A 25,852-nucleotide genomic window follows, 5' to 3' on the forward strand; every position below is an offset into this window, starting at 1 on the left:
CAACTTACTCATCAGGAGCACTTTGCATCTCTTAAGATCAGGGTCAATTGTATAGAAAGACACAAAATATCACTTTAACCTAGGATCAAGCACATTCACCAAAATATAGTGATCCGATTTAATGATATTGACAACCCTTTCCTGGCGAAACAAACAAAGGACTTGACATACAAGTCTGACATACTTAGCAAAATTACTTTGTTTAATCTCCTCCTTCAATTTCTTGAGCTGATTTTCCAAAAGCTTAATTATGGGAATATCTTCACTAATGCTAGTAGTGTCTGAAGTCACTTCACAGGTGGCTACTTCAAAGGGTTTGAGCACCTTGCACAAGATGAAAAGCATTATCTACTGCACTGGACTAAAGAACACTCCCCTTCCTTTCCCATTGTTATGTCTTGTTGTATAGCTGTGGATGGCTTTTTGCTGTTCATCCATCTGCTGGAAAAAATAAAGGGTGAAATTTTAACTGGTTACCACCTCTTGCTGCACTTGGTGGCAGAGCAAATTCAACTGCTCTTGCAACTGCTACAATCTTCTGCATGCTGTGGCTGAATGGTGAAAATGTCCCAAATTTTTTTGGGCCACAGACAACATCTCTTGCAGACTCTTGTCATTTGTTAAAATAAAACCCCACCAAGTTGATTGTGTGAGCAAAACATGGGATCTGTTTGAATTCACCAAGCTGTAATGCTCTCACAATGTTGGTGGCATTGTCAGAAGTCGCAAATCCTAGGGAAAGTCCAAGTGGGGTAAGCCATTTTGCTATGACATATTTTAGTTTTCTAAGAGGTTATCAACGGTATGCCTCTTAGTGAAGTCGGTCATACACATAGTGGCCTGCCTCTAAATGAGCTGGCATTGTGTATTAGATACTGCTGCTGCTGATAAAGATGAATCACCCACCCAGTGGGCTGTCACAGTCATGTAATCTTTAGTTTGCCCACTACCACTTGTCCACATATCTGTGACTAGGTGGACAGTGGGTACATTGGCATTTTGTAGGCCAATAATTAGGTTCCTGGTACAGCCGAGGAAGGCTTTTTTGGTAAAATAGAACTGAGAGGGAATTTGGTACAGGGGACACAGGACCTCAATCAAATGTGTGAAACCCACTGCATTAATGTTGGATATTGTATGCAGATCACATGCTATCATAGCCATGATTGCATTAGTGATCCATTGTGCAACTGGGTGAGAGCTGTCATACTTGCTTCTGCTTGCAAAGGATTGTTTCAGTCAGTTGTTTTTAAGTAGTAGTCTTCTTGGTCCCCTTCTGGGATGAAGAATTAACCCCCGCAGCAGCATGCCTAGCACTGAAGGATTCTTCTGTGGAATCCTGGATAAGGGAGGAGCCACTTAGCCTTAACAAATTGCATGCAGCACTACCTCTGATTATTACTGTGAATATTGAGGATGAAAGTGTTGGTGGTAGAGATTGCAGGTGCTGGGATCTGCTTGTTATTTTTATTACATTTCTGAAAAATGTCATAAGTTTGTTGCAAATGATGTAACAGGAAGGAGATTCCGATATGGTCAATGTCCCAACCACTACTTACCGTGGTTTTACAAATGCTACACATGGCTTTACAATTGTTGTCAGGATTTGGGGAAAAATAATTCCACACATAAGAGTTGCATATGTTTGTCCTATGCCCAGGCATGACAATAGCCTTCCTCTTATTATAGCCAAGAGCTGCTTCCACTGGTGCCTGACTTACATACACAGCATCCTCATCCTCAACATCCTCATTAGTGTCGGCATCAGCTGCACAAATATCCACCTCATCCTCTTGCACTTCCTCGGTGACATCCTCAATTTATATGTCATCAGCTATAATTGTGCTGCTCATCCCCACAGTTGGAGAGGGAGCAGGAAAAGTGGAAGGTGGCTTCTCTGCGAGTACAACAGTATCAGAAATGTCAGGCTCACACAAAGCAATAGTGGACACACTAAGGGTAAATTTACTAAAGTGAGAGTTTTTAGAAGTGAGTTTTAAAAGTGATGTTGCCCATATCAACCAATCAGATTCTACTTAACATTTAACTAGCACTTTCTAGAAGATAATAGATAGAATCTGATTGGTTGCTATGGGCAACATGAGTTTTAAAACTCAGTTCTAAATACGCTCACTTTAGTAAATTTACCGCTTAGAATCTCCTCAGGGATTTTGTGACATTTCTGTTTCTGAACGCACAGCTTGTTCAACTGCCTTAGTAGTTTTCATTTTTTTTACACCTTTTCTAGACACTGAGTGAAAAGGTCTTGCATCATCATGAGAGGCAGAGGAAGATGCTTCACTGACACTTGCAGAACCACTTCTCATAAATAAAGGTCACTTCAGTCTCTCCTTGCCACTGCGTGTGGTGAATGGCATGTTGCCAATTTTAGGTGTTTCTACACCACACTTTCCTTTTATTAGATGTGTTCTTTCTTTAGCATTGAATATTGTTTTTTAGATGGCCTGACATAGACCCTCTATGCCCCTGAGCATCGGCTATAGTAGATGATGATGAAGGACAAGCATAGTCATTGTGACTGGTGGCAGCAGCTGCAGAGACAGTATTTGGTTGCTCTTTTCTAAACTGAATGTTATCCATTATTCAATTTGCAGATCACTGCGTGGCTTATATATGCACATGAACAAAGTGCACTAGGGTAAAGTGCACCAAACAGTACAAACAATAGAAGTTATCTATCTATATTTTTTTAGGTTGTATCTTAATTTAAACTGAGTAGATTAACATGGCTTTTATATGCACGTGAACAAAGCGCACTAGGGTGAAACACAGCAAACAGTACAAACAATATCATTTAACTATATATTTTTTGGATTTTGATTTTTTTTTATGTCGCAGCTCAATTCAAACTGAGTGGAGTCACAAGGCTTTTATATGCACGTGAACATCTTTACTGGTGGATACAGCACAGCCAATTTACAGCTAAGTACAGTGCAGCATGCAGCAGTGTGTCCCCCTATACATAGGGAGAGAGGTCCTAGATTGCACACCCTAAGCACAATGTGAGGTGCTACCTGCTGAGACTTGTAGTGCTGCAAGCAGAAAACGAAACAAATGCAGATGCACACTCTAACCATGCTTAACCTAATAATAATACTGCTAAATTGCATCAAAGAGGTTCTTAGCATAATGATGGCCATAATTATGGGCCTGCCCACCGCGTCCAGGTGACCTCCATCAGGCAGGTCCCTACCACTCCTATGGAACAAATACAGGGCACGGGACCCCCAGGCCAACCCAGCAGAACCGACCCATGGCATCACACTAGTGTGAGAATTAAAGTGAAGTTTAAAGAATAATAAAGAAACGCCTATGTGTTAAGTTCTACATACTGTAAGAAGGAGGTTATAATTATTAGTGTATAAAGTTCTACATATATAAAAAACAAACTAAAGAAGTGAAAAAGTGTACATTACGATGCCATGAAACAGTCTAGCCACACCAGCCCAGAGAGCCCCGCGCCCCAATACCAGTCCCAAAACTGACACACAGCATATACATAGTAGGTCTCACCCTCAGTGTGCCTTATTAGATGTGCAGTCTTGGAGTGCAATGATTCCTTGCCCCCCTATACATATTGACTAAGGGCCTGATTTTCTACAGATCGCTATTGCAATCGCAGCAGCTGTGAAAATATGCTAATGACCGCAAGTGCAATGCTGATGCACAGTCAGCATAGAGACGCCCACTACCTCCTTTCTACTGCATTCGCACATCCGTATTACATTGCAATCCTCCGTGTACATCGGGAACATCGAGTAACATCTGTCCCTCACACAGATTTACAGCAGGTCTGACCTTACTTCGAAATTATATATGACAAAGTTGTGAGTACGCACTAGTAATACAATTGAAATGAATGGAAAATTGCTATTAAATAATTGATACCAACATCATGGTTCATCACAATAAAAAATTTTTTGGGATGACTCTAAGTTGGTGGTGCTCCCTAAAGGTTTGTGCTAAACACATATAAAATTACTTTCTGCAAGAAGCAGAGGAAAAGGACAAATATGCCTTTGTAGGGGTACTCTTATGACAGATAATTGTTTATATATGGATGATGATGGAATGATTAGTGTGAATAAAACTTAATGTTTAATATACACCTTTAAAAGGTGTGATCAGGTGAACAAGCCTCCCAGCGAAACATGTGTCCTGTCTCTGTCTATGCTCATTTAGCATGCTGATCTCTGAATAACCACACCATCAGCTCTGACCCACAGACTTTTCCTGTGAGGTATCTTTCTATTGCTCTCCTGCACTCTCTCATCTGAGTCCTAGTCTGTGACTCCCCCTGCAATGCCTGAGAGTAACAGGGGTGAGACTTAGGGCCTGATTCTGAGCCGCTCATTCGTTCCGACCGATGTTCGCACAACTGCGCATGCGTACGGATTTTAATACGCATGCATGAACCAGTCAGTGCGGCTGAAAATCGTGTGCTCGTTAAATAGCGAATGCCTACTATTTTGAGTGACAGAATGAGGCGTTTGTGGGTGGTAACAGGGGAAGGTGCTTGAAAACGGGGAGTGGAGATCCGAACGCAGGTGTGCCTAAAGGTCAAAACGGGCGTTTTAAGGGTGTGCATAATTAAAAAAGCAGCGTCATCGACCACGTCACTGGGTTGTTTTATAGTTAGAACTGCTCGCATGATTGTGGTAGGAAAATCCAACCACAAGAATAGCGAGCAGTTCATACGCTGGCCCATGTACTCGATTAATCTAATAAATAGCGGACATGACGTATGATGCGAGCGGCCAGGGGGCGATTTTTACAAAATTACGTTCGCATGTTTTGTTCGCTCGTTCAGACATAGAGGCGTGAACAGACCGCAAAGAGCGAACGGTTAATTTAAATAGCCAGCCCCTTTTTCTAGACGAGCGAGCGCAAATAGCGTCCGGCTCTGAATCAGGCCCTTAGTTCTATTCTCAGACAGCAGAAGCGCTGTCTTTTGTTTCCCCTGGAATAAACGCTGTAGTCACTCTCTCATCCCCTGTTTGTTGTAGACAGGGGAAAGTAGAAGTGACTCCACGTTACTTTATTCCAGGTCTTACTTCCTTCAGCTTAAACCCTTTCATATATATCTATTTATGCTATATAAATGTCAAATTCTATGTTTTCATTTAGTACATGTGGAAATTTTTTTTTTTTTACTGACGAGAGTGTCACTACTCAGTATATATACTATTGCTTCTCTTTGTTCATGAACATTTTTTGAATTATTATCAATGATTTTTTCTTTATATATTGTAATTCACCTTATGCATTGATTTACCCTTGTGTTGTGACATATAACCCTGTTTTTTTCAGGGCACATCCTTATTACATATGTACACAAATATGTTGTATTTGTCCATGGTTTAGGTTGATATTCAGTACAAGTATAATTTTTCTATTATTATTTTTCTTTATTGCCCTGAAGTACAAGTATAATTTTTCTGTTATTATTTTTCTTTATTGCACTGAAGACAGTGTCATTATTCAGTACATGTAACACTGTCATTGTGTACTTACCATTATTGTTTGGATTTTTTTCTTTTTTTCTTTTTCATACATATTTTCTGTTTTGGGATATCACTTTGTTTCTCAGAGTGCAAACTGCTGATATTATATGGCAATTTAATATATGCATTTATCACTACTCCAAGGTGTACTATTCTTTACTTAGCATATCTGCTAAAACCAATATGAGTTAACATACTTGGGATAAAAGTCCTCCCAAACACAATCCTCTTAGTTATATGGGGACACAGACTTTATCACTATAAGCAATGTCTATATATGTGTACTGATATATAATTAAAATATATATCCCTCACTCACAGGGGACCCAGTTTTCAAAGCTGCTGGATTATCCTAATAATACCCCTTTTCAACGTAAATTCCGGGTCTGACCCGGAGTTGGAACAAAGTTCCTACCCGGATCAGACCCGGAATTTTGCCGGCGCCGACTCGGGATATTCCCGAGTCAGCGCCGCTCACACCGCAGTCGGGTCTGCATAGACCCGGCTTTTGCGGAGTGAAAGTGGTCGCTTGGAGATGACGTCATCTCCAAGCGCCACTGAAGCCGGACCAATCGGCCGGCTAGCAGCGCACTCCAGGTCATCGTGACCCGGAGTGCGCTGTTCTCACAGCAGGGTTTCACGGGCTATGCCCGTGTTAAACCCTGCTAGTTACCTGGGTTGGATTGCTATGTTATATCTACACATCACTCTCTGGGGAGAACTTCCTTTAAAGGTGTATATCAAACGTTAAGTTTTATTCAAACTAATCATTCCATCATCATCCATATATAAACAATTATCTGTCATAAGAGTGCCCCTACAAAGGCATATTTGTCCTTTTCCTTTGCTTCTTGCAGAAAGTACTTTTATACTTACTTAGAAATTGTCAACCTCATAGCACGCAGTGAGTACTCAAGCTGTGATGCCGTCGCAGTGGCTACTTTATACACGCCCATGCAATGGTGTCTCTCTGACCACTCCTCAATCACCACCCCCAAACTCTGGGCCTGATTCAGACCCGCTAGCGAGCACTGAGCGCTCGCAAGTGGGTCGATGTTGCCCAAGTGCGCATGACGGAGGCGGCTCTGTTGTTGCCATGCACGAGACCAAAATAACGACGGCCAAGCCATCATTATGGGTCTCGCACCAAAGGGGGCGTGCTGTCGATGGTGATTGATAGCATGCCCCCTTTGGTGGGCGTGGCTGCCCAGACAGAGGCGTTCCCATGGGAATGCCTACCGTCTGGGACCGGCCCCACTGACATCACTGACTTCTGATAGAGCCAAAAGCACTCCAGGGCTTGCGGCTGCGAGACCCTACCGCAGGGTCTCATCGCAAGCCCGATGGTCGCGATGGTCTTGACCATCGCGACCATCATTTTGGCTGCTCGCTATAGCTGTGGGTGGTCACCCACAGCTATGCGAGCGGCCAGGAGGCCGCTCCAAAAAGGAGAAGGGATGGCCCTGATTCAGAGAGAGCGCTCTGTCAGAGCCTCCGGCTCTGAATCAGGGCCTCTGCCCTGATGTCACTCACTGTGCAATGGCTCTGTAATTCCATGAGTTATTGCAGAGCAATCGCAACGCTAACTCCAATGAAGGTGAGTGCACCCACCAAACCAACTTCATCTGGATTTATAATTAGTCATTCTTTCCCACCAAAAGAGTAACAATTACCACAAAATAAATAAAGAGATGATGGAGGGTGGGGAATTTTCTTTAGGGAAAGAGGCCTGAGTTGGAGTCTTATTGTTACATTCTCCATGGAGCTTCTGTGTAAGACCCCTAGAGTCACATTGGTGAGGTCTTCTGCCAATAACAGCCACCCACTGTTCCATTAGAGCTGAAAACACTCACTGGTACTTACTGTAGGGGGCCATTTGGTCTTAAACTCGGGACACTAGAGGCTTACACTGCAGAATCCGGTCTATAGATCTACAGTAAAAAGTTAGACAATGTTTACATAGACCTCAGATGTTAGACAGTCAATAGGTCGACAGGGACAAATTGTTGACATGTAAGAAGGTCGACATGTAAGAATGTCATCAGATATAAATGGTCGACATGGTCAAAAGGTCGACACAAAAATGATTACAAATTTTTTTTTAAAAGGTTAAATTTAGGGCTAGGCCCTTACCGGAGGGTTAGGGTTAGGCACTTACGCTGATGGTTAGGGTCAGGCACCAGGAGGGAGGGTTAGGCACATACCGGAGGGTTAGGGTTAGGATCTAGAAAGGATGGTTAGAGTTAGGCACTAGGAGGGTGGGTTAGGCACTGAGGGGAGGTTTCTGGTTAGGGCGAAGCTTAGGGTTAGAAAACAAAAAAATCATGTGTCGACCATTTTTGTGTTGACCTTTTGACCATGCTGACCATTTGTACCTGTCGACATTCTTGCATGTTGACCTTTATTGTGTCAACCTTTTTTCCCTGTTGACCTATTGACTATCTAAAATCTGGTGTCTATCTAGACTTTGTCTACCTTTTTTACTGTAGATCTTTCATTCCAGACCCTTATACGGCAGTCACGGTGACCACATAAGGTTAAGCGGCTGATGATGGTACAGGCTTATGCTGGGTTCAAAGGTAGTAATGAGGTCACATGGAGTGACCTTAATGCAGACTAGTGATCAAGTCTACAAAGGTGCAGCCTTGAGGGCTGAGGTGCAGCTTTGGTGGCAAGATGCATCCTTGAGAGCTGAGGTGCAGCTTCATTGGAAAATTTGGGTTTTTGAGAGCCGATGTGCAGTTTTGAGAACCCAAGTGCAGCCCTAAGTAAAGATGTGGCGTTGAGGGCTGAGGTGCGACCTTGGTGACAAGATTCAGCCTTGGGGGCCGAGGTGTGGCCTTGAGGGCTGAGTTGACCTGGCTCTAGATGGTTGTGCCACAGGTGCAGACTAGAGGAGCCTGCAGCATGCTGGAAGCTTCACTAAGTGAACTCAAAAATGTTCGGCAGGTATCACAGCAAAGGCAGGAGTCTCTCACAGTTAGACACTGACAGGCAGGAGAAAGACTGACAGGAACCGGGAAGACATGCTAGGAAATGCTAAAACCATCAAGATTGCACTAAACCAGCAGGCTTATAAAACATATCATACCAATGGCATGTAAGGTAGACCTTTTGCTAATAGCCAGCAGTTGAGGAAAAGCATGTCAACCAGTAGACCCAGAATTGCGCGCAGCAGCTCGGTGTCTAGATCTCCTAGCAACCGCAGGTGCTGTCCCTGTTCAGTGACTACATTGCCCGGCAATAGAGAGGACTGTTTGAAACTGCAGTCGAAGAACTTTGTGTCCCAGAAGGGAAGCAACAGCTGGGGCACAAGAAGGTAACAAGCTGAGACAGTGGCTTGTGACACTTATAAAATTCACACCTATAACACTATCTATTGGTAAAGGTATACCAGTTGACCATCACTCAAACCAGCGTAAAACCTGGTGGTTTAAGCTATCCCAGGATAATGACAGCCTTCTTTTATCCTTAAACAGTAATGTACGAGATTGGCGCTTTCTGTTTTTTTTTTTGGTTTTATTATTGGAACATGCTCAGTATAAGTGTACGCCATACTGAAACACCTACTTTACCATTTTCCTTGTGTACACTATGAACATTCCTGTATTTATTCACTTCCAGTTACATGGTAAAAGCAAACATTTGTTTAAACAAGCATAATGTACTTACTGTATGTATAGATTGTCAATACCTATGTAAGCACTTAGCTTATGTGTCTTAGTATACGCAGCTTTAATCATAACAAAATTATGTACACACACAAAGGTTAGTTACTATTACAGTATTTTGAAGTTAGATGCTAGATTGCCCAAGATAATAGAAACATTTATTACTAATTAACTATACATAAAATTCAAACAGAGACACTGGAAGTAATAGGACCCATAGTAAATGAAGTCCAAATAATATATATTTAGGAAATCTACTGTAACATAATATCATGTAGTAGATGTATAATACTGTACTTCTTTTTTTATACAAGTTATACACTGTAATAATGTAAACAATCTAACATACATTATTTTGATCTCACCTTTCCTCTGAAAGGAGCACACAAATCAGAAACATCAGGGCTCATTATCCAAAATCTTTTATGCTTTTGGCAAATTTTAACACTATAGTTCCCTTGGACTGGTTTCCCGTAGGTATATCTAAGAGGGATTGGAAACAAATAGCATGTAAATATGAATATGCCATAAAACACACAAAATTCCATTTCTCTCTATTTTTTTTTTTTTTTAAAACAAAGTACAGATGTATCCTCATACACTTTGGCTTCAGTCTCACTAAACTGCCCCTCTCAGCGTGTAAGGTCCCGGGCAACTCGGTCTTGTCGACCAACTTTCTTGCACAAAATTTGCTTCTTATTTACTTAAATAAGAGTGCATGTGACTGGCGCCAAGTTCCCTGTGAGCTCTGATAGTAAATGCAGATGTACAGCCATGAACATTAGGAGCTTTTCAACAAGGCCCCTCAGGAGAAGTATTTGGAATTGAAAGGTAGTTCCGGCTCTATCTTTGATTTATTATAAATTAAAAAAAAACTTATTGATAGTGTTCTCGGTTTGTTTCAGAGATATATGAAAAAAATGAAAAACAACAATACTGTGTAATAACATAAAGGAATTTTGTTCTCATAGGATACAAATGTGCCCTCGTCCTTTTTCGGTGATTTCACCATGGTTTAACATTGGTTGCAGAATGTAATATAGAACCTGCCAATGTTGTCATTGAATAACTCCGGATCTATGTGTATTATTGGGGGAAACACATATAACAAGCCTGCAAAGTGCAAATCAGTATACCCAATGCAAGGTCCTACAAGATTATGTAGTATACTTACCTTGAAATGGAAGTAAAGTGAACCTTGGACATTTATTTCTCAGAACCTGATGTGTGTCGGTGTTAGATGGATTGACAATGAATTCATGGAACTCAATAATAGTCCTTGGATCCAAAAATAAAATACTCTTGCAAAATCCAGTTACCAAAATATTATTATTTTGTTGTGGTGTGGAATGGCAGCCAATCAGGAGTGGCCGCAGCAGCCACTCCTGATTGACTGAGGGTCCACGAGTGGTGATTGTTGACATGTTATTATAATAACCACCTCCACAGCCCAGACTTTGAGCATTTTTAAGCATGTTTACACATCAATTGTTTTCCCACCCCAGTGTAGCTCTACCCACATTATCCACAGCTCAGCCTTTCTCTGCATAATCCCTCCCGGTGTGTGTGGGGGGGTGTTCTGCCTATTTTATTAGTACCGAATGACACTGAGCTGTTATGACAGATGTAGCGTAGCAAATTTTTCTTCAAATTTGCATCATATTAGCTTCGCATACACAGCAAAACACCTTTCAAAGTGTTCTACACTGCTGGGCTGTGAATTTAGCCACACAGGAATTAATTTTAAACATGTACAATGACGCAAATGAAGCACAACAGAATAAGAAAAAGATGCGAATGCTGCATCATAGCACTTCATATACAGATTAAAACCCATTCGCACACAGATGTACATATGCCGCACTTAGAATTGATCAGTGTAACTTAGCAAAGTAGTTTTGTCACTTCTAGTTGTTTTATGTAGTTCAGCGTCACTTGTTGTAAATCACCATGGCAACCGTCGCCGTTGACAGCCACTAAGCATTAGTAGCGCAAATCGGCCTGCAGGTTTCCACTGTTTGTAGTCCCGGACGGGTTATCTCTGCATTGGCCTTCAGAATAGAGACATTTTACAGCTCTCCGCTATCGCAATCTCCACAACCCGTTTTAAATACCGCTCCCCAGTTCTTAAACCCCTCTCATCTATTAATACATTTCTCTGAACATTTTCATTTCATATATTATTAATTCATTAATATATCATATATATACAACCCTAGTACTAGTTAGCCACACTTATATCAGCATTATTAAGTTAATTTCACTAATTTCAATTAGTTTTAACTAGAATTAAGTGTTCTGTCAATCATCATCAACACACCCATAGTTCCCAACTTAAGGGCTAGGTTGCTGATTCCATAGCCATCAGCCTGAGGAAGCAGACGTTGGTTCCGTGAAATGTGTTGCTAGGAAACCACTCATTAGTACTCTCCATTCATTCATTAATATTTGTCATAGCCCGCAATAGAGACCCCAGAATCAGACCCCGGCACTTACCTGTATCGCAGCTCTCTGGGTTTCTGCTGGTCAGCTCCTGCGGGTTTCCTCTTGCCTCTCGATGTGGGTGGTCTCTCCTCCTGCTCTCTGTTGGCTCCTGCATTCTGACTGCTGCCTCTGGTCCGGTGTCTCACACGTGTGCTGCTGCGGTCCTTCGGTTCATGGGCGTGGCCATCTTGGATTGCCCATGTGACGCTGTCTCCTCCAATAGAATGCTTCTCCCTCATTTTCAGCATCCTGCACTTCCTATAAAAGATCTCCACTGCTCTTACAAGTTGCCAGTGCAACAAGTCCCTTAGTTTAACTAAGTGAGCCTCCTCACTGTGCTCCCTAAAAGTAATTACTACCCTCTAGTAATTATTGCTCCAAACGGCTTCTCAGCCACTTCAAGCAGTCCGTACTGCCACCATTCATCTTACGGCTTCTCAGCCACTCCAAGCAGTCCGTACTGCCACCATTCAACTTATGGCTTCTCAGGCGCTCCAAGCAGTCTGTACTGCCACCATTCATCTTACGGCTTCTTAGCCACTCCAAGCAGTCCATACTGCCACCATTCATCTTATGGCTTCTCAGCTATTCCAAGCAGTCCGTACTGCCACCACTCATCTTATGGTTATCCAGCCACACCAAGTAGCTTCCGAGCTACCATCAATCTCCATACGGCTACCCAGCCACCCCAAGTAACTTCCGAGCTACCATCGTTCTTCATACGGCTTCCTAGCCGCACCTAGCAGCCAGTGGCATAACTAGGGTATTTGGAGCCCAGGGCAAATTTGAAAACGGAGCCCACCCCCCCAATGTGTGCATGCCGCAGGCGCGTGCAGTAAAAAATGGGCGTGGCCACTGAAAAATGGGGCATGTCAACATGACACACCCCTTTCTTGTCACTGGGAACATTTCTTTCCATTTGCACGTTAATGCAGTGCCCCTTATACAGTCCCCCCCCTTGCAGTGCCCCTAGTAGTGGTCCCACTTATGCAGGCCCTGATTAGTTCCCCTTATGCAGGCCCCCAGTAGTGGTCCCACATATGCAGTGCCCCTTACACAGTGCCCCCTGTAGTGGTCCCCCTTATGCAGCCCCCCATTAGTTCCCCTTATACAGTGCCCCCAGTACTGATCCCTCATATGCAGGCCCCCAGTAGTGATCCCCCATATACAGTGCCCCATGTAGTGGACCCCCCTGTACAGTGCCCCCAGTAGTGAGCCCCTTATATAGTGTCCCCAGTAGTGCCCCCAGTAGTAGTCCCTCCTATACAGTGCCCTTTATATAGTTACCCCAGTAGGAGTCCCCCTTGATGCAGTGCCCACAGTAGTATCCCCCCCAGTGGTAGTCCCCAGTAGTTGTTCCCCATGATGCAGTGCCCACAGTAGTATCCCCCCAGTGGTAGTCCCCAGTAGTGATCCCCCATGATGCAGTGCCCACAGTAGTATTCCCCCCCAGTGGTAGTCCCCAGTAGTGGTCCCCCATGATGCAGTGCCCATAGTAGTATCCCCCCCAGTAGTGGACCCCCCTGAAGCAGTACCCTCAGTAGAATCCCCCCAGTAGTATCCCCCCCAGTAGTGGTCCCCCCCGAAGCAGTGCCCCCAGTAGTATCCCCCACCCAGTAGTAGTCCCCAGTACTGGTCCCCCCCTACCTGAAGCAGTGCCCACAGTAGTATCCCCCCAGTAGTGCCCCCAGTATTAGTCCCCTTCTTTGTAATAGAGCGCCCCCCGAAATACACACTACAATGAAACAAAAGAAAAATACTTACCTGTATCCACGCTCTTGCTCCCGCCGCCATCAGCACGTCCATCCTCCCGGGCCGGGCCGCTCTGCATTATGGGAGAGATGTCATGATATCATGACGTTTCTCCCATTACCACTGCAGGAGCCGGATGGAAGCCCCGCTCTTGCAGTGGGCGCGCAGCAGTCAATGAGAGTCTATCTAACTCTCATTGGCTGTTGATTCGGCCGCTCGGCAGTAATGTGTGTGCAGCAGCAGCAGCCAATGAGAGTCTGTCTGACTCTCATTGGCTGCTGATTAACACACACATCACCGCCAGTGCTGGCGGCGATGTGTGTGTTGTGCAGTCTGAGCCCTCAGACTGCATAACACACACATGTGTGTTATGCAGTCTGAGCCCTCTTGCCACCCTCCTCCTGGCGCTATTGGGCAAGCGCTCAGGGGGAGGGAACGGGCTCAGCTGTGCAGCACAGGACCGGCGCTGGAAGCCTAGCGCCGGTCCTGTGTAAATGTGTAGCACTGACCGCACTCACTGTGGTCGGCGCTACACTGGCTAACTAGGGCCGGTACCCCCCCACGCCGCCGGTCCCACGGCATCCAGGACACGCACCCCGCACGCCCTGCCCTAGTTACACCACTGCTAGCAGCTCCCATGCTGCCATCACCTTATCAGCCACCTTCGGCTCTCAAAGCCATCTCCAATTCTAGACTGGTAATCTACGGCTATTGCCTCAACATCGGCACCATCACCGCAACCTCGGCACAATCCTGTGCTGTCATCAGCTTTCTACCATCTAACTGCATGCACTCATAGGTTCCTTCTTGTCCTGCACACTCTTTCATGCGTATGAACTTCATCAAACCAACTCTCCTCCAGAGAGCATCTGAGTTGAATAATACAGGTCCAAGACCCAGCCCGGGAACACAGTCTCAAAACCCCACGTCTGTGACAATATTATTATTTATTTTTTCAATCAATTTTTAATGATGCATTTTATTGCGTTTATATTTCTGTAGTATATCCTTTTACCTTTGTGAATATTTATTTGATGTAATTTGATGCCTGGCAGTGCCACCCCTGGTGGCGGCCCTGCTGAGAACACATCTACTGTATAAAATTCAGTTCTGTGTTAACCTGTGACCAGTTCTGTTCAGTTTCCAGCTACAAATAATGGGCCTGATTCAGGGTTGTACACTTTTGCACAGCAGCTGCGTCTTTGGATGCTAGTGCTATGGTCGATTGTCATTTGCTCCCATACATTACCAGGTTTTCATTCCAACCAGCCAGATTGGACAGATATTTGACAGATAATTGTATAGTGTATGCCCAGCATAACTGCATCTTTTTCTGGGGTACAAACTGAATTCCCCAATTCTGACAGTACTTTCCGCCTGTTCTGCATTCGCCGCTTTCCATTTTCGCTGGTTTTGGAATTAAATAGAGCGAAAAGTGGGAATGCGCGCCCATGGATTTCTCCTCTGAAACAGGCGAATGAGGCGGAAATTGGACAGGCAAAACTTTTCCGACTTTCCATCTCTAATTGAATACAGGCCTTTGTCTCTATTCCCTCCTGGCATGGCGTGAATTCAGATTATAAGTAGTTGTGGTGCTTAGGTTGGTAAGGCCAAGCAATGACATTGCTTAATTTTGAACTCATGGGACCTATTAAGAGTTTGGAATAAATTTAAAAAAAAGAACAAGTAACTGTTCACATGGGCAAACCATTTTGCACTGCAAGGGGAGCAAAACATTCATTATGTTTGCATGCAGGGTAAATATTGGGCAGCTTTATTTTTACACTGCAATAAGAGTCTGAACCAAAGGCACTTGGAGGGGGCCCGTGTGCAGGCTCCGATCGGGAGGCCTCCTCTTAAGCGCCTCAGTAGACTCTGGTATTGTTCCAGTCTTCTGTACATGCACAGGTCTCCGTAAAAATGGCACCTGCGCATGCGTGAATCACCGGTGACCATTTTCCCGGTGTCACAAACCGTGCTAGAGACCTCCGGCTGAGACCCCTGTATCTTCCCATGCACTTATGTCATCGCGCCTTGCTGAGTCGCCGGCTGCTGCTGTCAGTGGAATCCAGAGTGTGGCCTATGCCTGAAGGTGGTTTCCTGCATAACCGCTGTTGCCTAGGTGTCCCAGCCACACTTCCATGCACTGCCTGCACTTTAGTGTGTCAGACCTCCGGATCATGGGCGCGGCCATCTTGGATCAAGTCAGGTGGCCCAGATCCATCTAGTCAGCAGCACTCTCCAGTTGCTCCAGCCAATCAGCATCCGATCAGGGGTATAAAAGCCCTTCCCTGACTCTGTCTCATTGCCAGTACAATGGTGCTCTTTGCTACAGCAAGACCTATGTTCTTGAGCTCCGCTGGTTTCCTTTCCAGTTTGCCTGCCTCAAGTTCCTGTATACTCCAGTCGGGAGTACTCCTGCTTCCAGTCCAGCACACTCCATCCCGGAGTCCTATTCAAAGTGCTCTCCCAATCCAGCACACTCCTTCCCGAAGTCCTATTCAAAGTGCTCACCCAATCCAGCACACTCCATCCCGGAGTCCTATTCAAAGTGCTCACCCAATCCAGCACACTCCATCCTGGAGTCCTATTCAAAGTGCTCACCCAATCCAGCACACTCCATCCCGGAGTCCTATTCAAGTGTTCTCTCCAATCCAGCATACTCCATCCCGGAGTCAGACTCAAGTTCTCACTCCAATCTAGCGTACTCCACCCAGGAGTCACATTCAAGTATCCAATTCTTATTCAGTAAACCTCAGCCCGGACTCTATTTCAAGTTTTAATATTCTTCGTCCAATTCTACAGTTCCAAGTCTACAGTTCTTGTCGACACGTTACTTTGTGTACTCCCGGGATTTTTTGTGTTATAGTTTTATTCAGTATCTGTTGTTGCGCATCTCTGCATAGAGAACATTATTCTACATATCATATAAAAATTCTCATTCAGCTGTATGACCAAGAATTAAATTAAACCATCTAAATTCCAACTACCCACTAGTCCAGGTGTCTCTGTTCATCAACCCAGTTCTGGTTCACCAATCCCAAAACCTGAACCGTGACACCCAGTGATTTCTGCAGCTAGCACCAGCCCGTCGGAGAGGTAAGTATACGAAATTGGTTTCAGGGTGTGCGGTGCGTGGGCCCCCCTGGACCCAGGGGCCCGTGTGCACCACACACCTTGCACTCATTATAAATATGCCTCTCATCTGAACCACACTTACAGTACCTACTTTTGCAGTCTTTCCACTGGAAAAAGCCCAGAGGAGAGATGCAGCTGACTAGAGGTGAGGGAGGGACGATAAGTGTCACTAGGCCCCACCGCTTGCAGATTGATTACTAATTCGAACTCTACTGTTCGATTGGAGGATCCTCCCATTATTTCTATGGGAATGGTACCTGCAATAATGGTGGGCGTGAAGGATGTATAAAAGTTGTTCAGAAGCCTGAGGTCTAGGAAAGCTCCTGGTCCAGATGGGGTATCACCATCAAGTTTAACAATCTGTGCAGAACAGCTGGCACCTGTTTTTACGAGAATATTTAATCACTCATTGGAGTCATGTGTAGTTCCGTTTTGTTGGAAGTCTTCCATGATTGTTCCAGTGCATAAGAAATCCTCTGTAAAGGGGTTGAATGATTACAGACCAGTAGCGTTGACATCTGTGATCATGAAAACGTTTGAGCGAATACTGTTAACCCACCTAAAGGACATTACAAGGCCCCTATTGGCCCCTATTGCCTATCGAGCAAACAGGTCAGTAGATGATGCAGTTAACATGGCACTGCATTTTGTTCTCCAGCATTTGGATTTGCCAGAAACATATTCAAGGGTATTGTTTGTGGACTTCAGCTTGGCATTTAACACAATCGTTCCACGTTTATTGTACCCCAAACTTGTTAGTTTGGGAGTCCCAGTGGCTACTTGCTGCTGGATTGTTAATTTCTTGGAGGACAGGAAGCAGCAAGTTGGGTTTGGGAGATTTACATCAAGTGTTAGGATAATTAGTATGGGGGCTCCCAAAGGATGTGCTCTATGCGCCCTGTTTTTTTCCTTATATACTGTACGAATGACTTCACTTTGAGTGACCCATCCGTGAAGCTCTTGAAATTTGCGGATGATACCACGGTTATTGGCCTCATCCGGGACAGTGAGAGAAGAATAGACTGGACAGAGTAATCAGGGCGGCGGAAAGAATTATCGGTGTTAATCTTCCTCCTATTAAAGAATTGTATCTGATTAGGATCGTAGGGCGAGCAAAAAATATTGTGAGAAATATTGTGAGAGATGGAATGCACCCCGGTTACGACTTGTCTCAGCACCGCCCATCAGGTAGTCGTTATAGATCGTGCCGCGTTAAAACTACTAGGCACTTAAATAACTTTTTGCCCCAGGCAGTTATTGTGCTGAATAATCAGGGATTAGCCTAGAGAATATTAGGTCCTGGCATCTGCGATGTATTGTATTATTAGTATGAGAGTGTTTCTTTATTTTATGGGTGTGTTATGGTTGCTGTTTTTTTATATGTTATGGGTGGAGCAGCCGCCAAAATGAATTACTTATATCTTTATACTTGGCCAATAAAATCCGATTCCGATTAAAGGAGGCGGTGCCAATATAAAATGACTTTCTTAGAAATACATCATATTGGTCATGTCCCCTCCCCATTTACACATAATTTGAGGCATTTTCCTCCCCATAGTGCCCACTTTGCTAGGAAGTGAGTAGGATTTGGGGCTACCTACTCTTCCAAAGGTCCATGGGACTGCCAGCAAACTCGAGAGTCTCCCACACCTTCCGGGAGAGTAGTATGGTCTGGACACACCCCTATAAAATTGAAATCTCTCTGCACATTTGACATCTGCCCTACCTGCAGGGGTGTTTCTAGAGAGGAGGGGGCCTGTGTGCAGTCTCAAACACGGGCCCCCTCCTCTCCGCCCGGCAGCTCACTGAGTTGTGCGCGGCCAGCGCTGGCGTTATAGACTCTGGGCACTACAGTGTGCCCAGAGTTTATAGTGTATGCACAGGTCACCAGAAAAATGGCCGCTGTGGCCATTTTCCAGTCGTTTTACAGCGCCGGACCCCCGCGCCGACGTGGGACTCCGGAGAGGTAAGTATTACTATGGGTGCAGGGTGTGGGGCCCCCCTGGACCCAGGGGCCCGTGTTCCCTGCACACCCTGCACCCATTATAGATACGCCCCTGCCTACCTGCTGTGCTCCCTGGTTTTACCACAGTACAAAGTTAATTACCCTTTTTTTATTCTTATCTCACAAATCAGAATCAGGCCACATATGTTGGATTTTGGCAATTTTGAGCAAAATAAACCGAGTTCTCACTATGCTAGTCCCTTGGTGTCTTTTGTATGGGACTATTTAGTTTGATGTCACCACTCATAGGATATTCCAAATGGTGTTCTTTCTATAATCCTAGAATAAATGTGCCCATTCTACAAATGTGACGCCTGCAGTGGATATACTGTAGTCCTACTATACAAACTAAACAAAAACGATTCTCATTTATTTTTTAAAGCTCTGTCACATATCCATCATTATACTCACCTTCCACATAGTTTAATTGTGAAGTTTTCACTGTTGTACATAACAAACTTTGGGAACTCCAGGGAGACCTCAAACTTTGGAAGCACTGTAAATACATATAAAACATGAATTAAACATTGTTATTGTTTATTTCTAATGCGCTACTAGGGTTCTGTAATGAATAACATGGGAAATATACAGAAAAACAGTAATAAATATTGTATAATAGGAAGTCTCCTCACCATATTCCTCTACAGTGAAGGTTTGTACTGTGTCCTTTACCCTGATGGAATATTCTCCTAGCTGGGGCTCAGAGGACAGAGGTAGGGAGAGCTCAGCTATTCCCTGTTGGAGGCTCACATTCAGCCACTGACCAATCCGATTCTTTCCTGGATCCTAAATGAGGAAACAAGCTGGTTGTATGACCATTATGTTATACACAGGTGTGTTTGCTGCCATTATAAGACTGCAATAGTTTAGCAGGATCTTCACATACTGTTATTACTTTGTGCTGTTGGAAAATTCTTCCATATCTCCTATCGGGATGTAGTTATGATACCTACAGCCGGCATCCCGGCTGACGAAATCCTGGTGCTGAAAATGTACTACCTGGTCAGAAGACCGGCAACGTATACTGACAATAGTGGACATCCCGACATTGGAATCCTGACAGCCGGGATGCCGTTCATAAGTATAGCAGAACTTGTTAGGTCTTAGCCACGGGGGGAGGGTTATACTTACTGTAGGCATTACAGGGTGGGGGGAGTTAGGGTTAGGCTAGGGGAGGGTTAGGGTTAGGCACTAAAGGGAAGGGTTAGGGTTAGGCACCGAGGAGGAAGGGTTAGGTTTATTCACTAATGGGGAGGGTTAGAGTTAGGGTCCGGGGTGGGGAAGGTTAGTGTTAGGATGCAGAAAAGGAGGGTTAGGGGGAGAAGGGGGGAAGGTTAATATACTTAACAGACCCTTGTCGGGATCCTTAGTATTGGGATGCTGCTATCGGTATATTGACAGTAGGCATCCCGACTGCCGGGATTTCATACCGATTCCCTCCTATCGAAAGCTCTGTTGGATCCTGCTCATCTCAATTCATCTTCCCACTCAATGATACCACCCAGTAACATACATCCAGGGGCAGGCTAGGCTGGGGGGCAGGGGGCTATCTGCCGCTCGGGCCGTTATAATTGTGCAGCACTAGGGCAGCTGCTGCACACAGCATTCAACAAATGTCTGGCCATCTTTTCATGATTTGGCCGCCGGAAGCATTGAATCACCAATTCCCCACCTCCTGCTTAAGCCCCCCCTCACTGCCGGGTTGCCCGAAGCTCCGCCCCTGGTCATCCGAAGCTCCGCTCCATTCATTCAACCCAACTCCACCTTCAGCAAATGAATAGACTGACAGCAGCCGGGCACTGAAAATAATGAGAAATTCACCACTGTGCACAGGAGGGAGCAGGTACAATAAGCACTATGTAGTCCTGGAGAGACTCCAGCGTATAAATGTCTCATGGAACTAGTCCTTACTTTATTCCCTTTTTCTGTACTTAATCACCACCACTATCCTCAGTAGTAAAGGTGATGATGATTCATGCAAAGCAGAGGGAGCATGCATGGTTTTATGTCCCCCAGTTTCCTAATCCACTGCCAGAATGTTCCTCCCTCACCTACCTGTGACTTTTTTGTACTCCTTTGTGCAACAATCAAACCCCTGACCGAGCGTGTGCTGCTGTTGTCCAGCACTGATGGAATGGCTATGGATGGTTTTAATGATCCAGTGGGTGTGGCTGATGTTGAGCGCCACCCGATGCTTTGCTCCAGACTGTGCACTAGCCACTTACAGGAGTAGCACTACACAGCTGCAGCGTGACTTGTCTCATTCCTGGAGATCTGCTACGCACATTGCACCCAATGTCCAGGAGCAAGGAAAATCATGCTGTCAATATACAGCGCTGCTAATATGTGTCTGACGCACAGACTGGAGCGCACCAGAGGCAATGGAGGAGGTAGGGGTGCACCCTTTGAAACTGGCAACTGGAGGAGACTGACTCCATTACTGTGCAATCTCCACATAGTTCCATATGGGAGGCTTCAATCCAAGATGGCCACTGTTTGGTCTTCTGCGCATGCGAGATGCCATCCTTTCACTGTGAAAGAGTGCCACAGTGGGATACAGACGTATTCCACTTTGCTCAGTGAAAACACTGCATTTCAAACTGATAGAAACTGCTTGTATCCTGTACCTCTTCCTAAATACAGTCACCAGCTGGTGACCTGTATGCTCTGCTGAAGCTCCACTCCATGTTGAGAGTCTGTGTGAGCATGGCTGTACTAAAATAAACCACCCCACTGGTTAAGTACTGGGCTGTTTTGTGACTTTTAGAGATCCGCTGGTGCAGGGGGATTTTAAGAGAGGAGGGGGCCCGTGTGCCGCCTCCAATTGGGCCCCCTCCTCTCTGTCCGGTGTCAGAGCAAGCACTGAGCGCTGTAGATTCTGGCTTCATGCCAGAATCTACTGCACATGTGCGGGTCTCCGGGACATCGTCTCTGCTCATGCGCAGATCACTGGGAAAATGTCCGCCGCCATTTTCCAAGTGAGTTTTTGGTGCTCTGCAGTGCCGGCATGGAGCTGCGGAGCAGCACATCGGAAACTGTGGAGAGATAAGTATTTATTAACTATGGGTGCAGGGTGTGGCCCATGTGCACCGCACACCTTGCACTCATTATAAAGACGCCTATGCGCTGTTGTATACTATTACTCTGCCATACCATCCCCAATAGTACACACATATTTCAAAAATAAACACCGTCTTTAACATTTAAGAACAAGGCTCGCCCTGTTTCTCATGCGTTAAGGTGTGATGCTAATGCAGAAAACACATAGATATCCATTAAGGCCGCTGCAGTTACATATGTGGCTGCATTCGGGTTGCGTATATTTTGCTAATGGAGTGCTAATGCGACTATATGCACCTCTTCAAGCATACTGTCATTACCATTAGTATTGCCACTTGCACCTACCTACTAGGAGCAAGAAATCCCCCTGAAGCAGGCGTCCCCCAGCATACGCATGACGCAGTATAGGACACAACACTGGCTACCTGTCCATGACATTCCCACAAAAAAGTTCTCCTCTGTGCTCGCAGCCAGTTGCCACCCAGAAACGTAATTATCATGGACACAGAGAAGCAGCAGTGATGCACCCAGAGATACACAAAAATGCATATCTTCACTACGGCACATCTGTATGAACGGGATGTAGTCAGGAAGCCGGCGGTCAAAATGCAAACTGATGGCTTCCCAACAGTGAATTCCCGACATGGGACCAATGATAGGTGTCTAAATACCGACGCCTATCATTATCCCCAGGCCGAAATCCCGATGCCCGGCATACCAATCGTAGGTAAGCCGGGCATTGGGAGCAGATAGCTACGCAGGGGAGGGGTAAGGGTTAGGTTTAGGGTCTCCCGGGGAACATAGTGTTAGTCACCCCCCCAGGAGGGTTAGGGTTAGGCTAGGGGAAGGGGGGGTTAGGGTCAGGCACCCCCGGGTGGAGGTTAGGTTTAGGGTGCAGGGAGGGGGGGTTAGATTTAGACACCCTGGGGGGAGGTTATGGTTAGGCACCCCTAAGGGAAGGTTAGGGGGGGAGAGGGCTAGGGATAGCCTTCATACTTACCCTGTCGGGATCTCCATCTACCGGCTTTCCGGCGTCGGTATTTCATCCGCCGGGCTTACATCCAGCGGTATAACATACTGATTCCACCAGTGCTATAGCAGGGTGCAGAGACTTCCTGGGCCAACAACCCTTGTCTCCAGCACAGGTGAATTTCAGGATGACATAGAACAAGTGACGGGAGCAGGAAGATTGGTGCCAGGCATGCAGAGTCAGATTGACAATGGTCCGAATGGGACTACAGCCCCATGCCTCCACATAAAAATAGCTCCATCATTATTATTCTTTTGTTATGTATTTAGGAAGACATTTGAGGCTGATAGTGTAGAGTGTGTACATGCCCACATGGCACCCCACTCCCACCCAGCACTGGCCACACTTTTACTTTTCACAATAGGCCCTTGATCATTTTCTGCTCCAGGCCCTTGTGGCCCTTAATCTGGCCCTGAATATACCAGTGACACCTGGAAAGTTTCTGTACCTGCCTTCAGGCTGTCAGCATCAGGCTGCTTCAAAGCAATTAGCATAAGAAGGGGCCAGCAGGCACAGCCAGGGTCATCAAGGGCTGCAGGAGGTACACCTTTACAGGGGCCCAAGCAGATGGAGGGGCCTTGGTGCTTCTGTGAAGCAGTGGCCATGATCATTGGTGCTTGGTGCAGGGCCAGATTATCATGGAGGAACCTGCCAAGCCGGGAAACTCACACACATGTTCTCCCCTCAGCCGTCTCCCCCCACCAGGTCAACTTTACTTCCCTGGATCTGCAGTAGCCCCGCCCCAGCTCTCTTCGTCTCTTCTCCTTCTTCCTCCCTCCTATACCATTGGCACCGCATAGACAATGGCTGGGACTCCTGCAGCTGCGGAGCACAATGCAGAGGTTTTCCCTTTCCACTGCAGTCTATCCTACTGTCTTCTCCACCCCTGCAGTCTCTCCCATTGTCCCCTTCTCCTCTGCAGTCTCTCCCACTGCTCCCTTAGTCTTTGCAATATCTCTCACTCTCCCATTCTCCCCTGCAGTCTCTCTCACTGTACTGTTCTCCCCTGCAGTCTCTCCCATGGTCTCCTTTCCCCTGCAGTCTCTCCCTCTGTCCCAATGTCCCCTGCAGTCTCTACCACAGTCCCCTTATCCCTTGTACAGCAGTCTCCCCACTATATCTTTTTCCCCTGCAGTCTCCCCACTATCTCCTTTTCTCCTGCAGTCTCCCCCACTGTCACCTTTCCCCTGCAATCTCTGACTGCCTGAAAAATTTTAGCTTTATCCCCCTAACCATATATGTCTGTACCCCTCCCCATCTGCGTCTCTGCATTCTTTCCATGGGTACCTATGTCCCCCTCCCCATCTGTGCCTATGCCACATACCAGCATGTGTGCATCTGCCCCCTTACCACATGACTGGTGGCTGTAAACAGATTTGGCATGGATGGACAGAGGACCAATCACATTCAACACCACAAAACTGAACCGAAGGATGGCAGGTAAGCACAATTTTCTTTTATTAAGGGTCATATTTATCATAATATGCATTTTTAAGGTGGTTGTGATAAATATTTTCCACCCAAATTCGCATTTGCATGTAAATTAATATTTTCATGCAAATTTACAAAAATCCTCTTGCTTGGAGATGGGCTCCGATAAAAGCCTGCCCTGGTGAAGAGCTGGAAGCTTTCTGGTTTGGGTCCTCAGTGCACACATATGTCAACAGGGCCAAAATAGCTACTACTAAATAGTAGCTCATAGGCTACTATAGGGTAACGCCACCTGGAGATGGCGTTACTCTAACGGGGCCAAGCTCCAGAGTGTTTCACAATGTACTGGTAGAGAAGCTGGGGCCACTTGCTCGTGTTTGCCTCCCAGGCTGAAAGTTGCCAGCCAGCCCCTGCCTACAGCCTTACATATTCTAACATAACCTCCCACAAGTTCAAAAAACTCAGCTCCGACACAGGCCCCCTCCTCTCCGCCTGGCGACCGGCACCGCACTGAGCTGTGCACGGCCAGCACTGGAGTTATAGTCTCTGGGCACTAGAGTGTGCCCAGAGTCTATAATGAATGCACAGGTCACTGGGAAAATGGCCGTGGAGGCCATTTTCCCTGTACTGCGCATGCACAAACGACGGGAAAATGGTTGCCACAGCCATTTTCCAGTAGTTTTACAGCGCCGGACGTGGGACTCCGGAGAGGTAAGTAATATTATGGGTGCAGGGTGTGCTGTGCGTGGGCCCCCTGGACCCAGGGGCCCATGTTCCCCACACACCCTGCAACCATTATAATATGCCCCTGATTCCGATGATCTGATTGCTACAAAACTGGAACCACTCATATGTGCAGAAGATAAAGATGCATACAAATAAGTAATATGGGCTTTGTCAAATATACTTCAAACATTCTGGAGCAGCTGGAATATCACAACTTGCTTAAGCCTACTGTACAATATATAACATGCATATACAATTTTTTATAATGGTGCAAACTAGAGATGAGCAGTTAGGTTTTAACCGAGCCAAAACAAAACAGCTCATCGCAAACAGCTACAGTACTTTAATCAGAATGCACAGGGCTAAACTGTTCATGGGGCACATATACTACTCATATATACAGTATACTTCTACTACAATATGTTTTAAAATGTTCACCTGAAATACCATAATAGAATATCTAATATATACTATATCACAAACACAGATATTTAATAGTTGCTTAATAAATACTATACCAACATAACTAGCTATAATACCATATTCTTGATGCTGTGGGCACATTATACAGCTCTGTTTCCATACATTAACTTATTATGTGCTGAATGTGATACAATCAACCAAAATACTGTATTAGTAAAGCAATTTATTTTTATATCTAAATGATGAACAGAAAGTATTATATTTGGAGCATTGGGACCTATTCGATGTTCATGACTTCACAAACTGCAGCAAACTGGGCATGCAAAGTCTATAAGTCTAGTACTGTAGTATTTTCGGAGCTTAATGAATTTAGGTCCCCATTCAACTAGTATCGGGACAGCGGGTCAAATCGGGACTGAAAGATAAGTATATCCATGATATCTCTTGGGTTACCTTTAAGATTAATGGCCCCAATTCTTAATTTTTACAAAAGTAATTGAAAATTAATGGCCCCAATAATTAATTTCACCTACTTTTGTAGAATTTTAAGGGATGATGAATAGACCCCTTTATTTGGCATAAGGACTGAAGAAGGTATGGCTTATAA

The 25,852-nt window shown here is 45.3% G+C and overlaps 1 protein-coding gene across 1 annotated transcript in view; it reads right to left on the bottom strand.

Moving 5' to 3' along the window:
* LOC148518858 (alpha-2-macroglobulin-like protein 1) overlaps positions 1 to 25,852 on the bottom strand; it is a 208,252-nt gene that overhangs the window by 164,007 nt on the left and 18,393 nt on the right. The window contains exons 6-8 of the mRNA XM_088476975.1: positions 19,208 to 19,361; positions 18,987 to 19,071; positions 9,562 to 9,679 (exon numbers count right to left, since the gene is read on the bottom strand). Coding sequence (XP_088333101.1) covers positions 9,562 to 9,679; positions 18,987 to 19,071; positions 19,208 to 19,361 — 357 coding nt within the window. The remainder of the gene's footprint in view (positions 1 to 9,561; positions 9,680 to 18,986; positions 19,072 to 19,207; positions 19,362 to 25,852) is intronic.

Source organism: Taudactylus pleione, unplaced genomic scaffold, assembly GCF_031769625.1.
Source record: "Taudactylus pleione unplaced genomic scaffold, aTauple2 ptg000198l, whole genome shotgun sequence".
In the NCBI taxonomy this organism is placed as follows: domain Eukaryota; kingdom Metazoa; phylum Chordata; class Amphibia; order Anura; family Myobatrachidae; genus Taudactylus; species Taudactylus pleione.